The sequence below is a fragment of the Myxine glutinosa genome, chromosome 8 (assembly GCF_964187855.1).
Source record: "Myxine glutinosa chromosome 8, kmMyxGlut1.1, whole genome shotgun sequence".
Classification (NCBI taxonomy): domain Eukaryota; kingdom Metazoa; phylum Chordata; class Myxini; order Myxiniformes; family Myxinidae; genus Myxine; species Myxine glutinosa.
Window position 1 is genome coordinate 100,696,600 of NC_136268.1, and position 13,269 is coordinate 100,709,868.

The following is a 13,269-nucleotide window of genomic DNA, read 5'->3' on the forward strand; positions in this document are numbered from 1 at the left end:
GACGTACCGGCGGGAACGACACTCACCTGCGCTCCCGTGTCGCACAGGTAACGGCGCCCGGATAAGGTGTCCGTTATGTACAGGAGGCTGTTTAATCGGCCGGTGCTCAGTGCCACTACCGAGGGCTGGCCCGGGCGTTTCCCGACCTGCCGAATGAGCACGGCGGGCGACATTGCCGGGCCTCATGGCCGAACCTAGCGTGGAAATGGCACCAGGTTTGCGGCGAAGCCGGAGGCCGCGGTTTCCGCGGTGGTGGTGGGCGGGGCGTGGCGGCCGCCACGAGGTGCCCCTCGGAGTAGGGGTGGGCACCCGCAGGAGGTTCAGCGGCTACGCGGTGCGTCACGTAGTAGGGGTGGGCACCCGCAGCAGTTTTGGGCTCGGGAGCCACTACGGCCGCACCGAAACTCGCCTGCGTGTCCAAAGCCGCGTAGAACTTGTCGGCCTCGGCCGCGAGCGCTCGGGGTTCCGTTGTCGCAGAACCGGCCAACGCGAGGCGTACTCGTGCCGGCAGCTGGCGTCGAAATAATGCCCGGAATAGAGCGTTCGGGGTTTCGTCGCCCATGAGCGACAGCATATGGTCCATTCGGACCGACGGTCGCGTGTCACCGAGCTCGGGGAGGTCCAAGAGGCGATCGGCCTGTGCGTCCACCGTGAGGCCGAACATGGCGAGGAGGAGACGCTTGATCGCCTCGTCGTCGGCCGGTGGGTTCCTCAGGACCGACACGACGTGGGCGGCCGTGCCGGCCCCGAGGGAGGCGACCACGTGGCAGTAGCGTGTCTCGTCCGCCGTGATGCCTCGAAGCCTGAACTGGGCTTCGGCCTGCAGGAACCCGATCTCCGCCTGAGCTTCCCAGAACTCGGGGAGCTTTATCGCTACCGCGTTGGTTGCCATGGCTGTGGTGGGTTCAGGTGGTCAGTGACGGCTGACCAGAACGTCGGAGGTCACCAATGAAGCGCGGTGTTACGCACACTGCTTGTAAGCAAGGAAGAAGTGTACAACGTGGTAAGTTGTAAGAGTCTTTATTCAAGAGCTCCACTGTAACACTGGAGCGTTCCGGGCTGCGCGCCCGGTGTATATCCCGCGGCCACGCCTACCCCTCGGGCGTAGCCGCCGCCCACTTGGTGCGCGGAATGATGCCCTCGCGCCAGTGAGCTTTCGTGTCCGCCACAGTGTTGTATAAAACTGCTTCAACAGCGTAAAACTTCCGGAGTTTTTAAACGATCTTTAATATCATTATTTTATTTAAATTGAAGTATATACTTGAACACTGCGTGGGGTATCATGTCCACCATTGAGAGGTTGGCCAAAAAACAATATAGAGCACAATATTTCAAAAAGTTATGCACGGATTATGACAAAACTTTGGGGATGAGTTGGGTAGGTGACAATAACAAATGGATTAGATTTTGTTTCAGGTCCGAATCCAGATTCGGCCTATCAGTGGGATACAAGACGTAAACCGTTCAGCCTGGTGGAGGTATATTCTTTACCAAGTGCCGTTCTAGTTCACTTTTAAATTTGTTTCTCCGCAATTGCTTGAGCGATTGACACTAAACTTTAAACATAGGAGCGCCTACACCTAGAGATTTTAAATACAAATTTACACGATAATTGCATGGAAAATGCAGGCGGCGTTCCAAAAAGTATATTTTCTGAAGGCATGGGTTGCAGGGTGTTTCACGTATCAGGAATATAAACCAGGGAAAAGCAAGCCCGCAGTGACGTCACAGCCCAACGCTTGCCAAAGGGTTGTATACGTATTACGTACGCATGCAAGGGGGCATGGGATTATGCTGGCGCGGTGTGGGGGATAGAGGTGCTTCGAAACAACCAATGGAATGTTTGTATTAGATCGCACACCTGGAAAGAAAAAGGAAAAACCTCAGAAAACTGATATTTGAGGAATAAATAGTTTACCCGAAACATTTTGAACACCCTCGTACGTGAAGGTTTATGATTATGAGTGAGGGAGATGAACGGAGGGGAAGGTGAGGCTGACTGAGAGGAAATCGCTAAATAGACTAATAGAGTGACGGAATGAATTTTAAAAAACAACGAAAGAAAGCGATGGTCGGCCCGCTGGGGGCGCTGCGCCTCTCTGAGCGCATGGCACAAGACTCTCTGAGCTCCTCGCCTCAGCCCGTCCGTCCCACTTCGTCCGTGCAGTCGCCGGCGCCGCTAGCGGGCGGGGGCTGCAGGAGGTCGGCGCCGTGCGCCCCCCGCATGGCGGTGGTCAGGACGATGCCCGGGAAGGTTCAGATGGCCGCGGCCGCCGCTTTCTCCCTGGCCCTACTGTACCTCGGCAGCCAAGTGCAGCGCTTGGAGGAGAGCAAGAGCAAGCTGGGTGAGGCGTCCGAAGCTCCCGCCGCGCTCTCGTCTCCTCGAGTCTCTTAGTCTTCCTCCTGTCCGGACTCTTTCTCCTCTTTCTCCTCTTTCTCCTTTCATCATTTTCCGCTTCCGAACGTCCGTCCTTTCGTTTGTAACAGTCGCCCCTCGAACCTCCACCCGTCCTGTGGCCGTGTCGCTGGTACGTACAGTCTGTACGTACCAGCGACATTGTTTCGGTACGTGTCCGAGCCGCAGTCTGCCGATGTACACTGTTTGACCTTTTCGTTATGAATGAAATGTTTTACCTTCATTGTGAATGTTTGACTTATTTAATGTGTTTACACACTGTGTGCTGTCGGGCCAGTTTATTTATATATCGATGCATGATACACACGTACCAGTTTTTATATAATGTGTATGTATGTGTATATATATATATATATATATATATATATATATATATATATATATATATATATATATATATATATATATATATATATATATATATAATTATAATGTGTGCAGTACGCACGTATCAGTTTATTTAAATATCTATGTATGGTACACTCATACCAGTGTATATCTATGTACGCCGTGCAGTACACACGTACCAGTGTATATCTCCATAAGGGACACACGTACCAGTGTATATCTCCATACGGAACTCACGTACCAGTGTATATCTGCATACGGGACACACGTACCAGTGTATATCTCCATACGGAACTCACGTACCAGTGTATATCTGCATACGGGACACACGTACCAGTGTATATCTGCATACGGAACACACGTACCAGTGTATATCTGCATACGGGACACACGTACCAGTGTATATCTGCATACGGAACTCACGTACCAGTGTAAAGCTCCATACGGAACTCACGTACCAGTGTATATCTCCATACGGGACACACGTACCAGTGTATATCTCCATACGGAACACACGTACCAGTGTATATCTCCATACGGAATACACGTACCAGTGTATATCTCCATACGGAACACACGTACCAGTGTATATCTGCATACGGGACACACATACCAATCTGTTTCTGTACTGCACACACATACATACCAGTGTATATCTCTACTATATACGGTATGCACGCATGTGCATGCGTAATAAAAGGACACGTCCCTTTTGAAAAGAGTAGGCCATTGTGTGCTGGTGCCCTTCCATTGTCAGATTCCCACTCCAACACCACACAATGCGACGAAGCAATGACCTCCCCAGCTTCGGTTCTCAGCCACAGGAATCGCTTCGACTGAATGGAGGCTCTGTCTCCATATCCCACTCGTGGGTCATGTACTGCAGTCATTTTCAGGGTTTGTGCCGTCATGAAACCCACACACGTGACTCTCCATTAAATCCACGTAACTCGACGTAGCGTGTGCTTGGCTCAGATCATTGATCCAATCTTTTACGGTTTGGAACGGCTGTGCCGACTTTGCAGGCAGACGTGGACTTGCTTGTGGAGACGAGGTATTAGATATTCAGATGCCAAATGATATGGAATTGTTGTCCTCCTTTCTCTCGCTCTCATCGGTTCCTGAAGATTTTGAAGAAATGTCCTGAACAAGATGAATAGCACCACCGACATGTCACCTGAATGTTCTGCCTATCCAGGGATCAGGGTGTTTGCATTCCACCTACTATAGCTTTAACATGCGTCGTTGGTCCGGAAAAGTACGCAAAGCTTCTGATGCACATTAGCTCCTTTGCTCCGATGAAGGGTTCATGCCTGAAACGTCAGCTTCTCCTCGCCTCCCACGGCGGTCAGCACACCCCAAGCAATGCCCTGTTGATTTTGTCCATTGCGTGATGACAAAGCTACCCGTTTGATGTTGTTCCGTGATTCTCTTGCTGCAGAGTCCAGTGTTGGCATTCGTCGTGCCGTTTGATTGTCTGGAAAATATTGCGCAATATGTTGGGATCTTCCTCATGAGACCATTGTGTGATCACGGAGGTGCGTGGACCTTCTCCGCCATACCTTTTGTGGAATTCTTCCCACCAACTCCCAGCGGTGGTGATAGTACGATGGAGTACCAGGTCATGCTAGTGGCACACCTCTCCCCTCCCCCCCCCACCGCCCCACACCCCACTATAAACTAATCACTCTACATGTTTCAGCCCATCTTCCCCTCTCCTATCTGCTGTTGTCCCATGTGCTCCTGATTCCTCCTGGGTTTAATTTCCCTCTGTAAGTTTTTGTGATTCCAAATCCATTATGTGTGCATATAAACAAATTTTTCTTCTGACATTTAAATACGTTTATTATTATTATTTTAATATTTATTTATTACCTTCGCAAAAGCGGAAGGTTATGTTTTGATCGCTGTGTATTTATTTGTATGTCTGTGTGTGTGTGTGTGTGTGTATGTTATTCGCATAACTCAAAAAGTATTCAACCGAATTGCATGAAATTTGGTGGGATGATTGGTTATTATACGGGACACATTTGATTAGATTTTGGGAGCAATCGGGTCAAAGGTCAAGGTCAAGGTCACGAAAAGGTCAAAATCGTATTTTTACCATAGCGCGGTCAATTTTTATCCAATTTGCATGAAATCAGCACCAAACTGTTCACTGTTCTGTTCCCTACACTCCCATGCCAAGTACAGAACAGTAGCTGCGGCGAAGGTCTGCGCTCTACCAAGTGCCCGTTCTAGTTAACTATTTTATTATGCTGTTTAAAAACGCATTTGCAATGGGAGTCTCGAGGCTCCTATTGTGGGTGGAACTTGCAGCACATAATGCAATCATTCTCCATATTGGGTATGACGTGGAACTTCCTGTATTATTGTGTACCATGTTGAAGCTTCTCTCCCTTTGGTTTACAAATGAAGGAATGAAAACGGTCTCTCCTTTGATTAATAAAAATGTACCTTGATTTAATGTAAACTTATTTTTAGTCTTTTATTATTTCTTGTGTAGAAAAGGATAAACGTGTATGTATATATTATATATATATATTGTTTTTTTTTTACGGCAAATGCGATTGTCAACTCATTTAAGAACCATCGCCTTCTCAAACGAAATCAAAGAACGTTGCGTTTGTCCATCCATCTCGGATCAGCATCACCAGTCACTCTTTGTTTGCACTTTCGATTTTGGACTTCAAACTCAAATCAGATTGTCTAATGGCCAGTGTATGATTGATTTGAGTCTCAAGTTTTTGGGGTCTGTGATTTGAACATGTTCTGGATCAAGACTTGTGTTCGTACTTTTTAAAATCTATTTATTTATTTATTTGTGTAATTAATGGTATTAATCACACTTGAATGATGTGAGGTGTGTGTGATGGACTTTTGAGTTATTAGCACAAACATGATGCATTTTAGTTTACTAGAAAAACCCACTACCTTTGGGAGCAGCCTGGGAGTGGGGGAGGTGGGGCAAATATATTTTGTGTTGTTGCTAATAATCCCCGACTCTCTGCAGCAGGGGTCAGTGAGCCACTTGCACTGTGGCACATGAACAGGCAAAAGTCATAAGCAGTCTCCCCAACCCACCCCCCCCCCCCCCATCTTACAGAGGTGGGGGGGAGGGGTGTTGCGGGAAAGGTATATTCTTATTGTGCCCATGACCTAACCCAAGGTACTATGTGCAAACTTTGGTGGGGATCGAACCAGCCCTGTTCTTTCTATGATTTACACACACACACACACACACACACACACACACACACACACACACACACACACACACACACACACACACACACACACACACCTTGACCTTTGACCTATATAGTCAAAAACCTATATAGTTTGACCTATATAGCCTCTCCCTCCCACACTTCTCCCTGCTCTCAAATGTTGTGGTTGTGTGCTTCCCCTTCTCTCCCCATCTTGTCTTCCGCTCCCTCTTTTTGTATATTTTGTTTGTCTGGTTGATTTGTTTGTGAAATAAATGTTAGCTCTTTCACGAGCCTCGATTCAGTATACAAAAAATATATATATATATATTTACAGCCTCACTTTTGTCCTTCGGAATCCTCTGGTAAGGTTTGACGAAGATAGCTGAAAGCATTCGTGAGTTATTGCACTCACGGACAAACAAACAAACGACACAGACGGACATGTGACGAAAACTGAAAATTTCCTCACTGCATACCTCATTTCCTCATTGGATTTCGAAAATCGAAACTTTTCGTCATAAGAAGCAAACATACAAACAAACACACACTTGCTTTTATAATATAGTAGGATTGGAGTGCGGTTCCATTTGAGGGTGTATGAACCATCAAACCACGTTGTATCTAACAACACGTTTTGTCTGCCTCCCCGCGGCCCAACACGCTGCCCACCGTAGCTTACAATGAATCGGTAATCTATCGTCTGCTCTTTCACCTGCACATAACTGCTTCTGGGAGGTGATTGCTTAAAAAAAATAATTCTTTACATGAAAATTTTCACATTCGTTCACGAGAAGTGCAAATGTTATTGATCCTATTTTGTCATTTTGAATTTGTTTGAGACCTTATTGCCCAAAATACTCCGCTTAGAACACTTTAAGGAGAACAGAACTCCTTAAACACATGAAGAAGAATCCTGGGATACATCGAGGGACAATGAATGCTGCTCTGTGTATCATTACTGCGTAGTGGTTTTAAGGAAGCAGAGAATACAAATTCCGATTGATTGAATATGTAGTTCAATATGTTGGGTTATGATATACTAGAATATATTAAAAATGCTTCTAAAACCTTAATAATAGTGGGCACTGATGTAAAAGATTGCTTAATAATCTTGTAGAGTGTTGAACAACCATGTTATGACCCACTCTCGTGCCTTCTCAGGTCAGGCTACACTTGTTCCCGGTTCTTTATTCATTCTTGGATGAAAAGCTACCGTGTTGGTTTGTTGTCGTCTAGTCTGGCGGTGGTAAGCTGTAACGTAATCGTAAATTATCAACAGCACGCTTGGCATTTGAGGTTCGTTGTGTTATCAACTGTACAACCTGTACCATTTTCATGCCCATCAAAACGGCAGCAAAACATTCTCTCGACTGCACACTGGTCGGCCAAATTGTAAGCAAAGTAACGGATTTGATTATCACTGCAGACCCGCAGAAATCTTCAATTGGGTTTTGAGCCAGGACGCTCATCACTGGACATGCTGCTTGCTGAACCTCACCCATCACGCAGGACGTCAGAGCAGGCTGTCTACACATACTTTGAACACTTAACTCTTTCTGGAATCATGCTTTGTTTGCTGTCCGTGTTTTCTGTCTTTAGCTTCAGGTGTGACATCCAACCTGGCTCCAGGCTTATTTCATTTATGCGCAAGTCGTGCATTGCTTCTCATCCGCTTTCCCATTGGATCTTTAAAAAAATCAACATCTCTGATTTGCATGATCAATTAAAAAACTAGATGGTGTTCATAAAATACTCACCCCGTGCAGTCAACTTGGTGCAAGCCAACTCTCCTGTTTTTGAAGGTTTTTTCCCCTTTTCTTTGATGCAATATGGCTGCCAGACCACGTGAGCGACGACCTCATAAATTTACATTCTCTAATATTGCATAGATCACGCTCTAGAAATTTCAAACTGATCATACTAAACGTTGTCCCTGTCGAATTATGACGTCATGATTAAGGCACCAATGATTTCATCGTTAACACCACTTATTCCACATGCAGATTTCTGTACAATGAGCCACGTTTAAATTTTTTCCATGGATCAGTTTCGGAGATATAGAGGTCCAACGTTTTTCGTTCTTTCCAAGATGGTGCCTGGACCACCTGTCCTGTGACGTCATAATTATCATTAAAACATTCTACAGGAAGAGGTGCTCCTATGGTGAAAATTTCCTGTCCATCAGACTAACAGTTCTAGATAAATTTTATTTCATACAGATTGGATCAAGTACTTGTCGAATTATGATGTCATACTGAAGGCACCGATGACACCTTCATTAACATATCTTATTCCCCATAGGGAGTACTTGACAATGGGCCACGTTTAAATTTTTTCCATTGAGCGGTTTCGGAGGTAGAGGTGCAACGTTTTTCCAAGATGGCGTCCATACTACGTGACCTATGACGTCATAATTATGAATAAAAAGATTATACAGGCGGAGGCGCTTCTATGGTAAGATTTCGTGTCAGTCGGACCAACGGTTGCCGAGAAAATGAATTTTTAAAATGCAGACACGCACGTATGCCACACATATGCCCGCAACTGATCGCTTAACCCTGCTATTTCCCCCGTGAGCGCAGGTTAACAACACCTTACTGCATGTCCGCTTTCTGCAGCTTGCATCGTCAACAATACCACCGCTGCCCCATAATAATACAATGGAAGCATTTGTATTTTTGATGCATGGTTTGCTTACCAGCAAATGGGAATATTTTTTTCTGAAAGATGACCCTTATGAGATCGGTTCCTCGTACAACCTGGGCTGGAGAAGTATTTTATATGAACACACAGTATTTGAACATGCAGAGGCACACCAGTACTGAAAACACGACCTTATTATAAGCCGGCACTTGTTAAGTAATTATTATTATTGTTATCCTGCGCTCGCGAAGCGAAAAGCGGAGTTAAGCATTCAGTTGCGTATGTGTGTGCCGTACGTGTCTGCATTTTAAAAATTCATTTTCTCGGCAACCGTTGGTCCGACTGACACGAAATTTTACCATAGAAGCGCCTCCGCCTGTATAATCTTTTTATTCATAATTATGACGTCATAGGTCATGTAGTATGGACGCCTTCTTGGAAAAACGTTACACCTCTATATCTCCCAAACCGCTCAATGGAAAAAATTGAAACATGGCTCATTGTCAAGTACTCACCATGGGGAATAAGATATGATGATGGTGATGTCATCGGTGCCTTAATTATGATGTCATTCGACAAGTGCAACGCTTGATCTGATCAGTATGAATAAAAAAAAATTCCACTGCAACTGTTAGTCCGATGGACACGAAGTTTTCACCATCGGAGCGCCTCCTCCTGTAGAATATTTTAAAGACAATTATAACGTCGTAGGTCACGTGGTACAGACGCAATCTTGGAAAAAATCGAAAAAAGTTGCACCTCTATATCTCTGAATCCCCTCCATGGAAAAAATTGAAACATGGCTCATTGTAAAGAACTCCATATAGGGAATGTGTTGTTAACAATGACGTCATTGGTGCCATAATTATGACGTCATAATTCGACAGGGACAACGCTTAGTCTGATCAGTTTGAAATGTATTGAGCCTGATCTATGCAACAATTATATTGGAGAATATAAATTTATGATGTCATCGCTCACGTGGTCTGGCAGCAATATTGGATCAAAGAAAGAAAAAAAAAGTTCCAAAACAGAAGAGTCGGCTCGCAACAAGTTGACTGCGCAGGGTAAGTATTCTTTGAATACCATCTAGTTATGACTAGTAATAGGCGTCCAAAACCATCCTTGACCATATTGTGGAACGTTGGCCGAGGCCCTTGTGCCAATGAGATGAAAAATAACTCGACTGAAAGTTCCAGTCAACACATAGTTCAGGATAATATTTTAGTGCTCATTATCTTCTGTGTTGTCTATTGTGCGACACCGGCAGTAATTATGCCACACCGTTGCCACCACGTATGATAGAGATTAGACGTGGTGCAAGCATAATTTTTTTGAGCTTGAGCTGAGAGAAGTTTTCAAACAAATAGAGCCCAAGCCTGTGGGAAATAGTTTCCTTGGAATTTGTGGAAAATTGGGGGAAATTGATTTGGGATTCCTGCCTTTCCTGTTTTTTTTCAGTTCAGGCTCAGAAAATTTTGGCTCGAACTATCTCCATTGACAAGTGCACATGTGCTTGTGCAGTGTGCTCTCTGCACCTCATTTCCCCACACTAAGGAAAAGTCATCAACTTGTATTTTATGGCCTTCAAAGCCATCCCACAACTAAGTTAACTAAATAAGAAATGTGTGCAATGGTAAAAATTAGCTTCATACCAACTTACATGATGATTGGATGGAAAATGAGGCCAGCATTCTGAAAGATCCGTTTTCTGCAGGCTTGTGTTGTCAGGTGTTTCATGTCGTAGGAATAAACGGCCTCGACCTTGCTTCGCTCAGCCTCAAATTATTTGTTTGTCTTTCATTTTCAGAGATGTTTCTGGTGAAGAATTGGCTTCGGCTCTTTTTGTTGTCGAATTGATCACAGGTAGTTAACATGTCATTTAAGGGTTCCATTGCTCGGGCAATGTTCTTTCTCTCAGAAGAGTGTCTTTAGAAGTCGTTTTGTTACCCTCGCCAGAGGAGATGGTATTGCATTTGGGTCCATTTGTCTATCTGTCTTGTTTGTTTGTCTTGTTTGTCTGTTTGTCCGCACATAGTTTGCCAATGTAGATGACAATTTTCACACGTTTTCTTTTTTTAACCGAGTTCCTCTATAAAGTTTGTACAATTATAATGTGAGTACGTCTATAAAGTACGAATGCGAGTACGTCTTTTTATCTTCAATCCCACTCCTCCATCCAGGTCTTTAAAACAGCTGTTCATCACCATCTCTTATCTTCTCCTATCCAAAACCTTGATCTTTTCCCCTTTTCCCCTTCCCCTATCCAAAACTGTAGAATTTTAAAAATGATAATTATGACATCATAGGTCACGTGGTACGGGCACCATCTTGGAAAACCCAAAAAACTTTGCACCTCTATATCTCCGAAAGCGCTGAATTGAAAAAATTGAGACATAGGTCAAAGTAAAGACCTCTCCATGGGGAATAACATGTTCTTGATGTTGTAGGTGCCTCCATTATGACATCATAATTCAACAAGTATAATGCTTCAGTACAAAACTTCATCCGATCAAGATGAAATTTATTGAGCGTCATCTATGGATAAATTGGTGGGGGAAAAAGAAAAGAAAAGATGTCATCGGTCACGTGGTTCAGCCGCCATATTTATTTTAACACAAAAGCCTTGAAGACCACTATAAACACGTCCTGGCGAGGCTCTGCAATCTTCTATTGTTCTTTCTTGTTATACGTTTGTGTTTTATGTGTTGGCTATTACACGAGCCTCGATTTTGTATACAAAAAAAATCAAAAAAGGAAAAAAACAAACAAAAAAAACATTCGTCAGCGGAATTTCTTTGGCGGAGGCATAAAAGGTATGTATGGTACAATTACAATGCAAGTACGTCTATAAAATACGTACTATAAAACCACACAAAACAAGTCTGGGCAAGGGTCTGCAATTTTTGCTGTTCTAGTTTGAGATGTTTTTGTAGCTCGATTTCTGCTTGTTTTGAGCTCTTGTTTTACATTGTGCAAGTGAAATGCTCCCCCTGTATAGACTGATGTGCAACTGTCATTTGGGGTCTAGATTTGGGGACATTACTGAAAGAGTCTAATTGTCTGTAATGTTCCTGTAACAGAAGTCCATGAAAGTGATGCATAAAAATAGTTTAACCTTCTCTGCCAGTTGAACCTTTTCTCCCATACCTTGAGGTTCCGTTCCATCAAAGCATTAAACTAAAATGTAACTAGAATGGCACTCAGTAGAGAGCATACCTCCGCCTGGTGAACAGTTTGCGTTTTGTATCTCAGAGTCGACCAGAAAATCGCAATACAATCGCATTTAATCAAAATCGATCACAGGAATCACCATAGGGTCCAGTCTTTCATACCCTGATCTACCCCTCGTTTTTGGCCATATCACTCAATGGTGAAGAATCACTTAAAATTCTACTAGCTGGATCCGGATCTGGATCTTCACCACAATTGAATCAATTATTCCTTGTCACACACAACCTGTCCACCAAGTTTTGTCCAAATCCATCTATAACTTTTTGAGATATCCTGCTATGTATCGTTTTTGGCCCTATCTCCCAATGGTGAAGAATCACTTAAAAAATTGAACAATTCTCATATCCGAATCCATATTCAGATCTTCACCTAAATGGAATCGAATCGTCCTTGTCAGACACCCAACCGGTCCACCAAGTTTTGTCCAAATCCGTCCAACTTTTTGAGATATCCTGCTATGTATCGTTTTTGGCCCTATCTCCCGATGGTGAAGAATCACTTAAAAATTGTAGTATCTGGGTCAGATTCCAGATCTTCACCAAAATCTAATAATTTCGTCCTTGTCACATATGCTATATCTCTGCCAAATTTTGTCCGAATCCGTCCAGAACTTTTTGAGATATCTTGTTCACAAACGGACAGACAGACAGACAGACAGACAGACAGACAGACAGGGGTGAAAACATAACCTCCATCCACCTTTGGTGGTGGAGGTAAAAATGCTAAACTATTTAATGGGATTGAGTCTCTCCTAATGGTTTTGGGTCAGATAATTGTTTCTTTCAGGAATGCTTGTTTTTATAACCTTCATTGTAATGTCATTTGTTTTTATGCTGTCTTTTTTTTATTCCCTTGTTTCTTAAGCATTATTAACCATCCCAATCTGAGATTGTATCGTATAGGTCGCTTAGGAATTATTGAAATGACTGCAGGGAAGCAAAGGCATGGGTTATGTCTGTATGACAAATATGCATTGATTAGGGAGTCAAATTATTTTTAAATCTCTTGATGAATAAATTGCAGGTATATGCATATTATGTCACTGAATCACGTGACTTCTGTTTAGCCTCCCAATTGAGTGGCAAAAACGAGAAAGCAAGCTTGAGTAGCCAGCCACCATCTGTTGTTGGTGCTTGGCAACATTTTCTTACAATGGGGAATAATTGGTGTGCTCCAGGGTGTGCAAAGCGTTTCGAGAATGGTTCGGGGATATTTTGAATTCCACTTTCCCATGAAGTTAAGGGAAGAATCTTTGGATTGCTATGAACAGGAAAGATTGGAAATTGGATGAAGGAGCATACTTGTTTACAGCTCTGTCGTCTTGAATCAATAATAGCGCCTATTTGAGTTGTGACAGTTTAGTTGATGCCAATACTTGACTTTCACAATGGTGTGTGTGTGTGTGTGTGTGTGTGT

At 43.7% G+C, this 13,269-nt stretch overlaps 1 protein-coding gene across 2 annotated transcripts in view; it reads left to right on the forward strand.

The window, feature by feature from the left end:
• Positions 1-2,065: 2,065 nt before the first annotated feature.
• Positions 2,066-13,269, forward strand: part of HS2ST1 (heparan sulfate 2-O-sulfotransferase 1) — a 136,648-nt gene continuing 125,444 nt past the window's right edge. The window contains exon 1 of one of the 2 annotated variants that reach the window (XM_068124968.2): positions 2,066-2,345. In XM_068124968.2, coding sequence (XP_067981069.2) covers positions 2,069-2,345 — 277 coding nt within the window. In that variant the 5' untranslated portion in view covers positions 2,066-2,068. The remainder of the gene's footprint in view (positions 2,346-13,269) is intronic. The other variant, XM_068124967.2, reaches the window with a different exon arrangement.